The following is a 17,030-nucleotide window of genomic DNA, read 5'->3' on the forward strand; positions in this document are numbered from 1 at the left end:
CCCAACCCCAACCCCTTTTTTATAAATATTTCATTTGATTTTAATCTCAAAAATAGCTTAAATGTTAATTAATCAATAAAATAAAGTTTGGGAAATTAAATAACTCTTTTTATTGGCTGACTTTAAAAATAAAATAAATTTACAATATTTAAAATTTTTTTTATAATAAAAATTTATTCATAAAACATTTTTATATAATTTTATAATGGTTAACCTTAAAGCTGATCTATGATTTTTAGTGATGAAAAAGTTTTAAATTTAAAGTCTTTTTTATTTAATTATATTAAAAATTTTCAAAAATATATTCTATTTTATAAAATCCACATTCATAATATAACAGAAATATTCAAAATAGATAATATAAAAATTTGTTTAAATAAAAAAGTTCAATTATTATTTTATTAAATTAGACTAAATATATTTAATTTCAAAATTTATTAATTTCTGATGAATTATATTATATTAAGACCATTTTAGATTTGTGGATAAAATATTGTTAACTTTTACACTTTTTACATTAATCAAGCAAAACATGTAAAATAACATAAAAATTTATAATATAAATAATTTTTTTTGTTAAATTTTAAACTATTTCATCTTCTAGGAGGGAAGGGGAGGAAAGTCTTGAAATCAACACCTTAATCAGGAGTGTTATCTAAGATTTCATCAACTTTCTTGATTACCTCTGGGGTAATTTTCTTGTATAACTCAACACACTTTACAGTTTCTTCTAATTATTCGGGTCTAGAACATCCAGTAATAGCAGTTGAAACATCCTTATTAGCGATAACCCAGCACATAGCAAGCTAGGCTTAAGTCATTCCAAGTTCTTTAGCTAAAGATTCAAGGCTTGTGAGAAGTTTAATAAGCTTTTCCTTCTTATCAGCAGCAAAATAACTTTCCCAAACACCCTTAAGGTAAGAATCTTCATTGAAAGTCTCCCATCTAGCTCCAGAAGGAATACCTCCTATATTATATTTACCAGTAAGGATACCACCAGCAAGAGGACTCCAAACAGTGGAACCCATTCTTGTCTTATCAAAGAGACGAGCATAATCAGCCTCAAATTTTTGTCTAACAAACATGTTGTATTAAGGTTATTCAGCTGAGGGTTTAATTAAATTCTTTTCAGCACAAACTTCTCTAAGCTCATAGATTTAAGATGAAGTCCATTCAGAAGTACCCCAATAATGAATATAACCTTCTTATATTAATTCAGTAAAAGCGCGAGCTACTTCTTCGAGAGGAGTTTCATGATCATATCTATGGCAGAATACTATATCAACATAGTCCAATTAAAGTCTCTTAAGAGAGTTCTTAACACCTTCCTTAATGTGCTTTCTATTCAAACCAAGTTAATTGACTCTCTTTTTATCACCCCACATAGTACCCCAGAAGATCTTTGTTGATACAACTAAATCTTCTCTGGGAACATTAAGAGCCTATAATGCTACACCAAATTGCTTTTCACCTTCTCCAAAACCATAGAGCTCAGCAGTATCAAAGAAATTAATCCCCAAATCCCAAGCTTTCTTAACATGTAAATTTGTTCTTTCTTGCCAATCAGGATTATTGCTATTAAGCCAGTTACCGAAGCTGATAACTGAAACCTTTAAACCAGTGTTTCCTAACAATCTGTATTCCATTTTTTCTAGTTATTTATGATAATATTTCAAAATTATTTTTTTTTTAAGTTTTTAATTTAATTAATTTATACAAAATACTTCTTTAAATTTCATCATATTTTAATAGAATTGGAAGTGTAAATTATATTCTGGAATCTTTCCTTTTTCTTTAATTAATTGTCTATGAAAAAATAATAAAAATGTTCAGACTAATAAAAATAAATCATATTTAATCAGAATTAAAACTAAAATTTGTCAAGTAGCAATTTCAATAAACAAACATTATAGGCTTTGATTTTATTATTTAATTTTTAAAAATTCACTATTTATATTATAATTATTCCTAATTTTTTTATTATAATTTTATCTTTATAAGAAAATTATGTAAAATTCAGAAATTAAATCATTTTAATTTAAAAAAAAAATATTTTTACTTTTTATAAATTTTATGATTGGATAAGTTTACACTTGTTAAATATAAATTTTCGAATTAATTTATGTTACATAAAAAGTAAAGAAATTATGTAATAATTAAAATTTTTCTTTAATAAGGCAATTACCTAATTTTGTTTTTATTTTTATTCAAGAATTAAATAAAATATTAGAAAGCTATCAAATTATCTCCATTAAAAGAATTTTTAAAAATAATTTATTGCTACTCTCAAATCATTATTTATATAGTAGGAAATAAATATTTAGTATAATATAAAAAGGTATCTAAATAAGTTTCAGACCCAAACAAAATTATATTTATTTTTTATGAATTTTTTTTAAGCTCATAGTTGATTTTAGTAAATATAAATATCATATATTTGATAAAAAACTCTAAATTTTAATAATCGACAAAGAAATTAGTTTGATTTTATATAGTTTCCAACATAAATATTAAATAAAGCTTAATATAATAAACATTTTAATTATTTGTTTTAATGATTTTTAAATTATTATATTAAATCAATTACTCTTTCTTAAAAAGGAATTATATAATAAAATATGCTCATTATATAATTTTTATATTCAATCTTTTTTATATACTGTTAATAAATAAACATTTAATTATTGATTTTAGTAAATTCAATATATTTTTAATTAAATTAAATTTTTTAAGTTAATCTTTTGATTTCTGTTTTTCTTATTTCAGGCATTTTCTTTTCATAAATATAAATTTATTTTTTAGATAAATTAAAAATTTTATTTAAATTTATCTAATTTTAAACAAATAAAAGTAATTTCCCTATAAATAGATTAAATAATTTTATATTTTTACAATTCATAATTTTTCTGGATTTTAGAAACTTCTCATTATTACTAAAAAAATAAAAATATTTTAAATAATATCATAAAAACAAACTTTAACACCATTTTTTTTCTTAAATAATAAATGAAATTTACTCTATGTCAAATTGTAAATTTGTAAGTTGAGTGCAGTTACTCAAACCTAATCCAATATTTTATGCCCCTTAATCATCAATGTTATTACCCATTTGCAAACAAAATAAATCAATTTATTAACTATTTAAATTTGTTTTAAAACTTAAATAAAAATATAAATTATAATTCAAACTTTTTTTAAAAATATCTTAAATGTTTAATTAAACATGATTTATATTTATAAAAGAGATAATTAAATTGGGGATGATGGAGCTTCTACTATTGTTAGAGCACTTAGTAATTGCAAATTCCTTACTAATCTCAAATTTTAAATTGGGTAAAATTATTTTTATTTTTATTTTTTTATTGATAACTACCAAATTTTAAAGTTGAGATTAGTAAGGAATTCGCAGTTACCAAGTGCTCTACTAATAGCATAAGCTCCATCATCCCCAATTTAATTTTAGCTTTTAAAATTCAAATCATGTTTAAATAAACATTTAAGACATTTTATAAATTTTATGTTTATTTAATACAAATTGAATAAGCTCAATCATCCCCAATTTAATTTTTTCTTTTTTTAATACAAATCATGTTTAATTAAGCATTTAAGACATTTTATAAATTTTGTTTATTTAATTCAAATTTGAGTAAAAAAGCTTAGAAATATTTTGTTTTAAAGTTATAAATGAAATAAATTTACACTATCAAAAATTCTAAATTTGTAAGTAGAGTGCAGTTACTCAAACCCAAACCGATATTTTATGCTCCTTAATCACCGATGTTAAAATTCTTAAATAAAATTATATATAACTAACATAAATTAATATTTTTTTAAGATTTATTCTGAGTGCATTTATATGTGCGAGTATTTCTATTCTATTCTATCACCGATGTTATTGCCGCTTTTCAAACAAAATAAATAAATTTATAAATAGTTATATTTTTTGATAAAAAATCAAAATATAAAATAATTCAAACTTATTTTAGTTATCAATAAAAAAAAAAATATAAAATAATTTTATCAAATATAATAGAAAAGATTAGTAAGGAATTTGCAGTTACCAAGTGCTCTACCAATAGCAGAAGCTCCATCATTCCCAATTTAATTTTCTCTTTTATAAATGCAAATCATGTTTAATTAAATGTTTAAGGCATTTTATAAATTTTAAGTTCATTTAATTCAAATTGAATAAAAAAGTTTGGAAATATTTTTTAAAGTTATAATTGAAATAAATTTACTGTATCATAAATGCTAAATTTGTAAGTAGAGTGCAGTTACTCAAACCCAAACCGATATTTTATGCTCCTTAATTACCAATGTTTTGTGAACTAAAAAAGCTATTTTTTAAAGTTGAAAGTCAATAAAGAAATTATAATTACATTAATTATTAAATAATTTTATAATAAAATTAATATATACCTTTTTAAGATGTATTTCTGAGTGCATTTATATGTGCGAGTTTATCTTATCTTATCTTAAAAAATAATTTCTTAAAAAAAATTGATTATTTTAATTTAATATTTGACATATTTTATTTATACGGTAGACATATTTCAAAATTTAGTGGTTTTATTCTATTCATCTTAAAAATAATTCATATTCTTTTATTTCAATGATTTAATCTTAGTACAATAAAATTCAGGTTAAAATATTAGTTGAAACTGTTAATAGTATTATTTATTATAGATGCGATTTTATAATAATTTAAAAAATGATGAAATTTAAGAGTTTTGATAAATTTCTACTTTTACTCTCTTTTTCAGCTACACTTATGATTTACTTACTTTTTTAATAACTTAGATGATTATATCCTTATAATAAACCTAATGATCCTTATTCATTATCAAATATTTGTAAATATTATATTAACAATCAATTTTAGATTAGTTAATTTGTAGCAAATTTTAATTGATATTGATTTATGATCACAGAAAGTAATAGTCAATTTATAATATTAGGAATTGTACTAAATATTTATTCAATGTTACTCAACTAAATATGATTAAAATGTTTATCTAAAAAATTTAATAAAAGAAGTTTTTTTAATCTCAATATTTTAATATTTTGATGCTTTTTTCTATTATTTTAAAACAAAGTTTATTATTTTATTCAATTAGACTAAAGATATTAATTAATTAATTCCACTATTTATTAGTTATTTGATCAATTATATTATTTTCCAAAATTTTAGATTAATATATAAAATATTTTTAACTCATTACATTGATCAAGCTAAATAAACATAAAAAAACAAAAAAATTTATAATATAAGTAATTTTTTGTTAATTTTTAAGCTATTTCATCTTCTAGGAGGGAAGGGGAGGAAAGTCTTGAAATCAACACCTTAATCAGGAATGTTATCTAAGATTTCATCAACTTTTTTGATTACTTCTGGGGTAATTTTCTTGTATAACTCAACACATTTTACAGTTTCTTCTAATTATTCGGGTCTAGAACATCCAGTAATAGCAGTTGAAACATCTTTATTTGCAATAACCCAGCACATAGCAAGCTAAGCTTAAGTCATTCCAAGCTCTTTAGCTAAAGATTCAAGGCTTGTGAGAAGTTTAATAAGCTTTTCCTTCTTATCAGCAGCAAAATAACTTTCCCAAACGCCCTAAAGGTAAAAATCTTCATTGAAAGCCTCCCATCTAGCTCCAGAAGGAATACCTCCTATATTATATTTACCAGTAAGGATACCACCAGCAAGAGGACTCCAAACTGTAGAGCCCATTCTTGCCTTATCAAAGAGACGAGCATAGTCAACCTCGAATTTTTGTCTAACAAACATGTTGTATTAAGGTTACTCAGCTGATGGTTTAATTAAGCACTTTTCTGCACAAACTTCTCTAAGTTCGTAGATTTAAGATGAAGTCCATTCAGAAGTACCCCAATAATGAATATAACCTTCTTATATTAATTCAGTAAAAGCACGAGCTATTTCTTCGAGAGGAGTTTCATGATCATATCTATGGCAGAATACTATATCAACATAGTCTAATTAAAGTCTCTTAAGAGAGTTCTTAACACCTTCCTTAATGTGTTTTCTATTCAAACCAAGTTAATTGACTCTCTTTTTATCGCCCCACATAGTACCCCAGAAGATCTTTGTTGATATAACTAACTCCTCTCTTGGAACATTAAGAGCCTTTAAGGCTACACCAAATTGCTTTTCACCTTCTCCAAAACCATAGACTTCAGCGGTATCAAAGAAATTAATACCCAAATCCCAAGCTTTCTTAACATGTAAATTTGTTCTTTCTTGCCAATCAGGATTATTGCTATTAAGCCAGTTACCGAAGCTGATAACTGAAACCTTTAAACCAGTGTTTCCTAACAATCTGTATTCCATTTTTTCTAGTTATTTATGAATATGTTTTAAAGTATCTTTATTATAAGTATTTAATTTAATTAATTTATACAAAACATTTAATTAACTTTCATCAATTTATAATAGAGTTGAAGGTGTAAATTATATTCTGGAATCTTTCCTTTTTTTTAATTAATTAATTGAGAAAAAAAAATATAATAGACCAGAGTAATAAAAATAAAGCATATTTAACCAGAATTAAAATTAAAATTTATTAAGTAGTAATTTGAATAAGTAAATAAAATAGAACATTGATTTTATTATTTAGTTTTTAATAAATCACTATTTATATTATAATTATTCTTAATTTTTTAAAATTATACATGTAATTTTGCTTGTTAGGTTTGCACTTGTTAAGATTAATTTTTTTTAAACCTTATTCAAAAATTATTATTATTATTTAATAAGTAAAAAAAAATATCAGAAAGATACCAAATTATATCTATTAAATAATTTTAAAAAATAAATTATTAATAATTAGATTAAAAATTTTTAAAATTAACAAATTAAAGTAAATAAAACTAAATATTTTATTAATTCTTAATTTTAATAGTCTTGATTGTAGTTTATCTAATTATATATTATATGGATAAGATAATAATTGAATGGAACATATATTAAATTAATTTTAATAATATTTTCTTTATTTATAATAAAAATACTGTAAATTGTATTCAAATTTCTAATTAAACATTATTTATTTTGATAAAATTTATATAAATTATTTCGGTGATCCTCTTAAAATAGAATGTACCAAAATAACATGCTTCAATGATTTTTAAATGATATTAAAAACTAAAATTTGATTAATTTAATAAAATTTCTTTTATTTTATTTAAAAACATTTTCATTTGATTTATAAAGCGAATTTAATGCTTTCTTTTTTCTGAAAAATATTTAAAAAGCTATAAAGTTTTTAATTTGCATAAACTTTCAAAATATTTACATAAGTAATTTTCTCAAATTAATTTGAAATTATTTTTATTTCGATAGTTAATTAAGTAATATTTTCTTTTTGATAATTAAATATATATATATATAAATGAAATAATCAAATTAATAAAAGGATTAGGTAGATTTTATCAAAAATTAAATATATTTATTTTGTAAATACTTTTGATTAATATGATGCTGATTTATAAAAGCAATATCTATTTATTTTAGAAATAAACATTTTATTATCGAATGTGATAATTTTAATGTTTTAGAATGCTCTTTTTTAAAAATCATGATTATAAAAAATATTTATTTTTATATTAAAAGTATGAATAAAAAAAACATAAAAAATAAAATTAGTTGATAATAACTATGAAATGATTTCATCTTCTAGGAGGTAATGGAAGGAAGGTTTTAAAGTTGACTCCTTAATCAGGAGTTTTCCAATAATCTCGTTAATCCTCTTAAAAATTTATTTTAAAGTTTATAATAAAATAAAAAAATTAGTGGAGTAATAAAATTAAATATAAAATTAAAAAACACTTAGATACAAATCAAGAAAAATAAAACATCTATTTGAATATATTAAAATAAAAAAATATTTTTTAATGAGTTGATTGATGAGATTTTCATCTTCTTTGAGGTAATGGAGTATAGTATTTAAAGTCAAAACCTTGATTAGGGGCATTGCCTAATATCTCATCTATTCTTTTATTTATTTCTGGAGTAATCTTTTTGTAATGTTCAACACTTTTAACAATTTCTTCTAGTTGTTCTTATTTTGAGCTTGATGTAATTGCAGAAGACACATCTTTATTTGCAATAACCCAGCTCATAGCTAGCTATGATTAGCTCATACCTAATTCTTTTGCTAGATTTTCTAAACTTTAAAGAATTTTGGTCAATCTTTCTCTATTATTAGGATCAAAGTAACTTTTCCAAAGCTTTTATAGGTATTAATCCTCAGAAAAGATTTCCCATCTAGAACCTGAAGGAACACCTCCTTAGTTATATTTTCCAGTAAGGAGGCCACAGTGAAGAGGACTGAAAACTGTAGATCCCATTCTAGTTTTATCAAATAAACGAGCATAATCAGCTTCAAATTTATCTCTTATAAGCATATTGTACTCAGGTTATTCAGCACAGGGTTTAATCAAATTTTTTTCACCACATACTTCTCTCATTTCGTAGATATTTGCAGCACTCCATTCAGAAGTACCCCAATAGTGAACATAACCTTCTTATATTAACTCTGTGAAGGCACGAGCTATTTCTTCTAGGGGAGTTTCATGATCAAATCTATGGCAAAAAACAATATCTATGTAATCTAGCTAGAGTCTTTGAAGTGAATTCTTAATTCCTTCCTTAATATGCTTTCTGTTCAGACCAAGTTAGTTAACTCTAAGTTTATCTCCTTTTTAGGTTCCCCAAAATAATTTTGTGGAAATAACTAATTCTTCTCTTGGAACATTCAAAGCTTTGAGAGCAACACCAAACTGCTTTTCTCCTTCACCATAGCCATACACTTCTGCAGTATCAAAGAAATTAATACCTAGATCCCATGCTTTTTTTACAATCTCAATAGTTCTTTGTTACCAATCAGGATTATCACTGTTTAACCAATTTCCAAGACCTATAGTTGATACTTTTAATCCAGTATTACCAAGTAATCTATATTCCATTTTTTAGATTTTTATTTTTTGATGTGTTTTTTATTTTATTTAATTTTATATTTATTTTATTAATACTATTGAAGCTGCTTTTAAATAAATTTAAATTTCACTAAAATACTCCATTTTTAAATTGGAGTGTTAAGAAAGTATAATTATATAATAAATTAAATAATTTAATAAAATCGAACTTTATATAATTAATAAAAAAGTAAGTATCCTTTCTAGAATAAATTAAGAACATAATTTAATTGATAAAAAATTATATTAGTAATAGTAAATGAATATAAATATTTAAAATTAATAGACGCTTTTTACTATCAAATATAAGAACATTCTACTATGAGTAAGATGGTTTTCTGGAAAAAATGAAATTTTAAATCTAATAAAATAATAAAAGAAATCTTTACCCCAAAAAATTATACTTAATTTTAATAAAAAAGCATTTTAAATTATTATGAAATATGAAGATTTTTTTTCTGAATAATTGCATTTAAAAATAATTTATCAATAGAATGATAACTTATTGTGGATAGAAATTTAGTTTAAATAAAAAGTTTATGTAATTAAAAATACAAAATATTAATATAGTGAAATTTACAATTTTAATTAGTTTTATAACTTAAATTTTTTTTACAATTATTATTTGTAAATTTAAAAAATTGATTCATTCTAAATCATAATACTAAAATAATCAGATTTCATTTTACTTTTTATATAAATTAAAACTTCAGATTACCAAAAACAAGTATTTTTTATTGGAGATTCAACAGTATTTTAATGGATTTAATGAAAGAATTTTACTTAAAAGTATTTTGAATATTTAAATCATACCTTGTTTAATTTCGAGGTATTTCTTTAACAATAAGTAAAAATAAATAGTAATCTAAATATAAAGAGAAAAAATCTTTATTATTTAGTTATCCCTTAAACTTTATAAAACTTATTATGAAGTTTGAGATATTTAAGGAAATAATTTTTTTTTATTTTTTAAATAAAATTACTTGATAACAGTGTTTTTATTATTAATCATTTTGTATTATTTAAATTTTTAATAAAGAAGAGTAATGAATGCATCTCTCTAAATAATTAATTTTTATTAACATATATTTTAATTAAGATAAATAAAAATGTAATGATAAAATGTAGATGAAATTTATGAAATGGAAAATACCATATATAAAAAAAAGTTTTATCATAAATACCAAAAGTTTAGATTTATTTTAATAATATCAATTAATATATAAAATATTTTCATCTTCTTTTAGGTAATGGAGCATAATACTTAAAGTCAAGACCTTAGTCAGGAGAGTTTCCTATTAATTCATCAATTCTTTTGCTAATTTCAGGAGTAATCTTTTTGTATAACTCTACACTCTTAACAATTTCTTCTAATTGCTCTTTTTTTGAGCTTGCTGTAATAGCAGAAGAAACATCTTTATTAGCAATAACCCAGCTCATAGCAAGCTAAGATTAACTCATGCCTAATTCTTAAGCAAGTTTTTCCAAACTTTATAGTATTTGAATGAGTTTATCTTTCTTTTCAGGAGTAAAGAAGTTGTTCCATATTTGTTTGAGGAATTAGTTTTCAGAGAATGTTTACCATCTTGAGCCTTCAGGAATACCACCTTAGTTATACTTACCAGTAAGAATACCACAAAGAAGAGGACTGAATATAGTAGAACCCATTCTTACTTTATCAAAAAGACGAGCATATTCAGCTTCGAATCTATCCCTAACAAACATATTGTATTGAGGTTATTCAGCAGAAGGTTTAATCAAATTCTATTCAGCACATACCTCTCTGAGTTCATAGATATTTGCAGCACTCCATTCAGAAGTACCCCAATAATGGATGTAGCCTTCTTAAATTAATTCAGTGAATGCGCGAGCGACTTCTTCTAGAGGAGTTTCATGATCGAATCTATGGCAAAAAACAATATCAACATAGTCTAATTAAAGTCTTTTAAGGGAGTTCTTAACTCCTTCCTTAATATGCTTTCTATTTAAACCAAGTTAATTAACTCTAACTCTATCATCCCACATAGTTCCCCAGAATATTTTTGTAGAAATTACAAGTTCCTCTCTTGGGATATTCAAAGCTTTGAGTGCAATACCAAACTGCTTTTCTCCTTCACCAAATCCATAGACTTCAGCAGTGTCAAAGAAGTTGATACCCAAGTCCCAAGCTTTTTTCACAATCTCATTAGTTCTTTCTTGCCAATCAGGATTATCACAATTTAACCAATTACCTAGGCCAATAGCAGAAACTTTTAAGCCTGTGTTGCCCAATAACCTATATTCCATTTGTCTAATAAAATTTTTTTTTTGTATATTTATTTATGTATTTATTTATTTATTGTTTAAATTATAAAATTACTAAGTTATCATAGAGCTTTTAAACTAAAAAAGACAAATATTTCAAATTATTTTAATTTCTAAATTTTATTAAGAATCCAAATATAGTTAAAATAAATGGCATCATTGAATTTAGTAAATATCGTTTATGAGTAATTATACTTTCTAGAATAAGCTATTAATTAAACAGATTTACAGAGATATTAAATTCTTATAAAACTAGTTAAAAATTACTTTAACTTAAAAAATAGAAATTTATTAAACCTAAAAATAAAATAAATATTGGCATTTATAATTTTTTTTTTTAAGAAAAAATATTAAATAAGTAAAATAAATAATAAAAACATTAGAAAAATAATTTTAAAAACCTTTATGCATTCTATTTTTCAATTATTTAAAATGTAATCAAACTTTCCAGAATAATTTATTATCAGAATTAAATATATATTATAAGCTATAACAAAAAAAAAAGTCAAAAAATTAAAAGAAATTAATGTAATAAAATTTACAGAACTATCACATATGTATCAAATATAGGGGTGGATCTTAGTATATGAGGAATTACAAAGTATTTAATTTATAATTGATAATTAATCTACCATATAAATAAATAATTTAAATATATTTTGCATAATTTATATAGAAGTATTGTAAAATATTTTCTAAATAAGTTAATGGTGGATAAAATTTAGATGACCTATTAGGCATATCTTTATTTTACTACGCATCTATCAAATCATATTCTATTTTAAGTAATTTTTATTAATTTTAAGAAAGTTAAATAATAGATACAATAACTCAGGTGATATTTAATATTTTTATCAAAATAAACAATTAAGGATTGATTTCTTATTTATCTTAAAAATTTTAATAAAAAGAGGCATTGCTAATCTAATATTAAATTTTCAAAATAATCTGATTTTATTTCATTCTATAATTACCAAATAATTTAAAATGAGTGACAATATTTATTTCCTTTCATTATTAAATACTTTTTGCCTTACTTAAACTTATGTGAAAAAATTTTTAATTTTATTCATTAATATGTTTTTTTGTTATATTTAATATTAAGTCTCAAAATAATTATTTGTTAAAGCTAATTGAATTGATAGAAAATGTTTCCACCTGTTTTTATAAGGTTTTTTTATTTAAAACATTTGGTGACAATAATAATTCTTTTTCATGTAAAAATTAGTAAGTTTTTTGGAAAAATAGTTGCTGAAAAAAATGTGATTTTCAAACAAAAATAAATTTTTATTCAACAATAAAGTTAATTATTTCGTTTGGTATTGCTCCGAATAATTTTATATTATTAGAATACAAGAAGGGTTTTTATTAGATAATTATTAATTAATGCTTTTACTTATTTATTCTAAAGAAAATTATTAGGTAAAAAATAATATTTTCGCAAAGTTCAATCAAATAATTCTTTTAAAATAGCTTTCTTATTTCCATTTTAATCAAAAATTATATCAATCTATTGAAGAAAAAACTTTTCGCCCTAAAAATATTTAGAATTATTAACAATTATTTTTAAGAAAAATTTTTAATTTATTGTTTTAATCTGAATGATTATCCATCATAAAACTTTTTAGAATCAATAAATTTCCATAGAGACAATTATTTTAAGATTTACAGGAAAAATTAATTTGTTAAAATATAGTTAATAAAATATTAAAAGTAAAGAATAAATTATATAAAGATATTTATAAAATCTTAATTATTATAAAATTAGAATTTAATGTTTATTTTTTGAATAGAGCAGTTGATAAAAAGAATTAATTTTATTTTACCTAATTTAACTAAAATTGTGTCCATGTTTGCATATTTCATCAAAAATAATATTTTTTTATGCTTATTTTGAGAAAATGAAACATGCTAGATATTTCAAATATTCATATATATAAATCTTTTACGACTAATTTCTAAGTGAAAGTTAGACAAAAGTTATGTTTATTTACAAATTATAAAAGATAGTTTAAAAATTTTAATACGCAAGGAAAGCAATTTGTTTTTTTGTTTAATATTTTCTAAGATATTTATCTCATTTTTTATTTTTTATTAATTTTATTTTATATTTTTGTTATATTTAAAGTTTTTTTATTCAAGATTTTATTGTAAATTTATTTTAAATTTATATTTTTTTATCCTTATTATTTATTTTATTTTTGTTATTTATATTTGTTATTTTTTGAACGACAACCACATTTCATCTTTAGTAAACTATATATCAATCATCTTAATAAATTAAAAATTATAAATGAATCCTATTTTAAATATTATTATATATTCCTAAAAAATAAATTTGATGAAAAAAAATTTAAAGTCTCGTTTATTGCAGGTTAATGTTTTTGATTTATCCTATTATATGGAGTGAATTTTATAGTTAGAACATTAAGAAGTTGAATCTTTTAAAATCTTAGAAGTTAAATAGATTAAGTAAAAACTGTGGATTATGAGAGAAATATCTATGCGAATATGAATCTATTTGTATGAAAGTTTTTCAGCTCTTTACATATCTTGGTGGAATTTACTCCTTATAGAATTACATATTCAGATAAATCTCTGAGGTTTAAAAACTATTTTATTTTTTTCTTTATTATGTTCTATCTAATATTAAATGACAAGTCCATATTTTTTTTAATTTATTTCACTTTATTTGTTTTTTTTTAATATTATTTATTTAACCGTTAGAAATTAATTTATATGAAAATGTATTGATTGATATATCTTAATGTTTTTTTCTTAATAAATTTACTATTTTTTCATATTTAAAGAAAATAAATAAGATTAAAGTTGATAATCAATTAAACAACTATTTTCCCCACTTAATGTAAAATTTTTTAAAGGCATTTTAATCAAATAAAATTTTAATATTATTATTATGATGATTCAATTATTAGATAAAATCTAATATTTTTTTTATTCAAATTCTTTTAAATTTTATATATTTATTGAAATTAACCCATATTAATACTTTGAAAAGATATTTTTAGATAAAAAAATTATTAAAACCATATAAGCTTGTTTTTTCTTATTGCGTAAAGATAATAATTGGAAATTTAGATATATTTATTTTATAATTGATAGTTAGATAAGAGGATATTTAATCAATCTTTGGTTATAATATTCTTTTATTTAAGTTTAAAATATATATATCTACCTGAATATTATCATAAATATATAATTTTTTATGTATTAAGCTCTACATATAATTCAATTAATAGTATGATTATCAATAAAATTTATTATTGATTATATTATAAAATAAGTGATTGACATTTTATTAAACAATTAATTTTTAAAAGAAATTTGATTTGATTGCTGAAAATAATTCTGTAGAAGCATAATTTTAATGTCATTTAAATAGTATGAATTAAGTCAGTATATATTTTGATATTTTTTGCTTTATTTTTGATTTCATTTCATTTAAATTCTTTTCATTTTTTGTTAATATGCTTTATTTGAATTTACTAATAATATTTCGATTACAAAATAGAACAATTAATTGGTAATGTTATTATAAATAGAATATTAAATTCCTATGTTAAAATATTTTGATTTAATTATATAAATAAAAAATTAATTTATTTTAACATAATTTTAATGATGTTTAAATAATAGCAGGTAAGTTAAAAGTTCTATTATGAAATTTGATAGGATTTATTTTTGGTTTGATTTTATTTTAATTTTATACTAATTTATTCTATATTTATTTTTTATTTCATTTCTAATTATATTTTTAATTTATTCATTATTTATTTATTATTATTTTTATTTTGGATTTATTTCATATTTATTTTTTTCTTTATTTGATTAATTTGTATAATTTTTATTATTTTATTTTTTATATTTTAAATGTTTCTTTTAATTTTATATTTTTTTCAAGTCAGCCAATGATGAGAGAGGATTGCAAGGATTATGAGGTCATTTTCTTAAACTAGTTTAATATAATTCATTCTATAAATGTATTATTCAAATATTTATTTAAGTTATTTTCATATTTGGGTTTTTTTTTTTGATTTTACTACTCAACTATTAAAGTTGGAATCAGGATTATTGGAAAAATCTTCTTTAGAAATGTCAAAAACTAATTCTAGATTATCGAATTGAAGTATACATCTTCTCTATATTCCTACAGATCTATTATGTGAAATAATAAATTCTTTTTTTAGAGATAGATGTCTTCTTTTTTTAAATGTTTAAAAACTTTCATTTTTCTTAGAAGATTTTTACATAATCATTATTTTTTACTTTATTTAAAGTTTTTCTAAATAAATAATTATGATTAATTTTTTGATTATCCAATAAATTAATTAACTAGAAAATATCAGATTCTTATTTCAAAACTTGCTCATAAATTATTAATTTTTCTTCTGAGAGGCTAACACTTTTCAAATTTTCCTTACAAGTCAAAATAAAAAACTAATATTTAGTTTATAAATAGTAAGTATCATTATAATTATTAATTATTCAATATATAAAATAAAATAATTTATTTTGATTAGATAATTAATTCAGAAATCAATAAAACATTAAGAGAATATAATTAATATTCAATTAGCAAAAATATTTATCCATTATTGCTTAAAAAATAAAAATTTTAGAAGAGTGTTCTCTCAAATATAAATCTTTAAAAAATAAAAATTTTCTTTAAAAGTTCTAAAAATGCCATTTAAATCTAAATTAAAAAGATATCTGTTTTTTGTAAATAAAATCAAAAAATGATGATTTTTTATCTCTTTATAATGTTATGAGTGAGTATGTTTAGATGGTATTTAATTATTTTTCGCACTAATAGATTTCATAATTTTTTGAAACTAATAAATTAAGAGAAAAACTAAAAAAGCGAGAGGGGAAAATCATCTAAACACAAAAATATTAATTAATTAAGTTATAATAAATAAATTTTTTAAAAATTTCTTATTTTCAAATAAAAAGAGCCCTTATAAGTTAATATGTTTAAGCAGCAAAAGTTTTTAAAACCCGAGTATCATTCTGGAACAAATCGAATTCCCGTCATAGTTTTTTAATACAAAATTACCCGCTGTTTAACAATAATTAAACTTTTAAGTGAGCAGTTACTTTCCAAATTATGAAAGTACGGAGTTTTCAAAATTTATCATCTCTATTTAAAAATAGTTTGCTTAAAGCAATCACAGGCTCAATGCCAATTCTTATCTCTTGTGATATATATAAAAGTATTTTTTAGTAGATTTTAAGACAAGACACAGATTCAGAGATAAAAGACACAATGAAGGCGAATGGCAGAAAAAGGCGAATTTTTAAATCTTAAAAAGAAAATAAATAAATAAATAAATAAATAAATAAATAATAAATAAATAAATAAGATAAACAAATACATGAATAAATAAATAAACAATAAATAAAATAATACAAATAAAAATAAATTAAATAAATTAAATAAATAAATAAATAAACATAAACAAGAGCCAAAAAAAAACAAATATAATAAATAGATAGATACATCTCATAAAATAGACACATACATAAAATTTTATTAATTATTATTTGCTATTTATTTTCATAAATTTTATTTATTTTGAAAATATTTAATTATTTTTGATAAAATTTAAGGTTTTTTGCATATTTTTATGATTCTTATCATTTTTAAGTTTAAATAAAAAATATTAGTATAAATAGATATTTATAACACATTCATTTTATTTGCAAAA

The 17,030-nt window shown here is 20.9% G+C and overlaps 7 protein-coding genes across 7 annotated transcripts; 1 reads left to right on the forward strand and 6 right to left on the reverse strand. All coding sequences in view use genetic code 6, as the record gives it.

Moving 5' to 3' along the window:
* Positions 1–593: 593 nt before the first annotated feature.
* On the reverse strand, positions 594–1,646 carry TTHERM_01080330 (aldo/keto reductase family oxidoreductase; the record flags this gene model as incomplete). The annotated part of the gene is made up of 1 exon (XM_001030488.2): positions 594–1,646. One exon carries the CDS (start codon positions 1,644–1,646, stop codon positions 594–596), a length of 1,053 nt encoding a protein of 350 aa, XP_001030488.2.
* A 1,899-nt stretch (positions 1,647–3,545) lies between these two features.
* Positions 3,546–4,131, reverse strand: TTHERM_01080340 (hypothetical protein; the record flags this gene model as incomplete). Its single annotated transcript, XM_001030489.2, has 2 exons — positions 3,546–3,901; positions 4,062–4,131. 2 exons carry the CDS (start codon positions 4,129–4,131, stop codon positions 3,546–3,548), a joined length of 426 nt encoding a protein of 141 aa, XP_001030489.2.
* A 1,168-nt stretch (positions 4,132–5,299) lies between these two features.
* Positions 5,300–6,352, reverse strand: TTHERM_01080350 (aldo/keto reductase family oxidoreductase; the record flags this gene model as incomplete). The annotated part of the gene is made up of 1 exon (XM_001030490.1): positions 5,300–6,352. The coding sequence occupies one exon, from the start codon at positions 6,350–6,352 to the stop codon at positions 5,300–5,302; it is 1,053 nt and encodes a 350-aa protein (XP_001030490.1).
* A 1,583-nt stretch (positions 6,353–7,935) lies between these two features.
* On the reverse strand, positions 7,936–8,988 carry TTHERM_01080360 (aldo/keto reductase family oxidoreductase; the record flags this gene model as incomplete). Its single annotated transcript, XM_001030491.1, has 1 exon — positions 7,936–8,988. The coding sequence occupies one exon, from the start codon at positions 8,986–8,988 to the stop codon at positions 7,936–7,938; it is 1,053 nt and encodes a 350-aa protein (XP_001030491.1).
* A 1,242-nt stretch (positions 8,989–10,230) lies between these two features.
* TTHERM_01080370 (aldo/keto reductase family oxidoreductase) lies at positions 10,231–11,283 on the reverse strand (the record flags this gene model as incomplete). The annotated part of the gene is made up of 1 exon (XM_001030492.1): positions 10,231–11,283. The coding sequence occupies one exon, from the start codon at positions 11,281–11,283 to the stop codon at positions 10,231–10,233; it is 1,053 nt and encodes a 350-aa protein (XP_001030492.1).
* A 1,938-nt stretch (positions 11,284–13,221) lies between these two features.
* Positions 13,222–13,851, reverse strand: TTHERM_001080372 (transmembrane protein, putative; the record flags this gene model as incomplete). Its single annotated transcript, XM_012799989.1, has 1 exon — positions 13,222–13,851. One exon carries the CDS (start codon positions 13,849–13,851, stop codon positions 13,222–13,224), a length of 630 nt encoding a protein of 209 aa, XP_012655443.1.
* A 2,578-nt stretch (positions 13,852–16,429) lies between these two features.
* Positions 16,430–16,921, forward strand: TTHERM_001080375 (transmembrane protein, putative; the record flags this gene model as incomplete). Its single annotated transcript, XM_012799990.1, has 1 exon — positions 16,430–16,921. The coding sequence occupies one exon, from the start codon at positions 16,430–16,432 to the stop codon at positions 16,919–16,921; it is 492 nt and encodes a 163-aa protein (XP_012655444.1).
* Between the last annotated feature and the right edge of the window lie 109 nt (positions 16,922–17,030).

This window comes from Tetrahymena thermophila (genome assembly GCF_000189635.1).
Source record: "Tetrahymena thermophila SB210 genomic scaffold scf_8254401, whole genome shotgun sequence".
NCBI lineage: Eukaryota > Ciliophora > Oligohymenophorea > Hymenostomatida > Tetrahymenidae > Tetrahymena > Tetrahymena thermophila.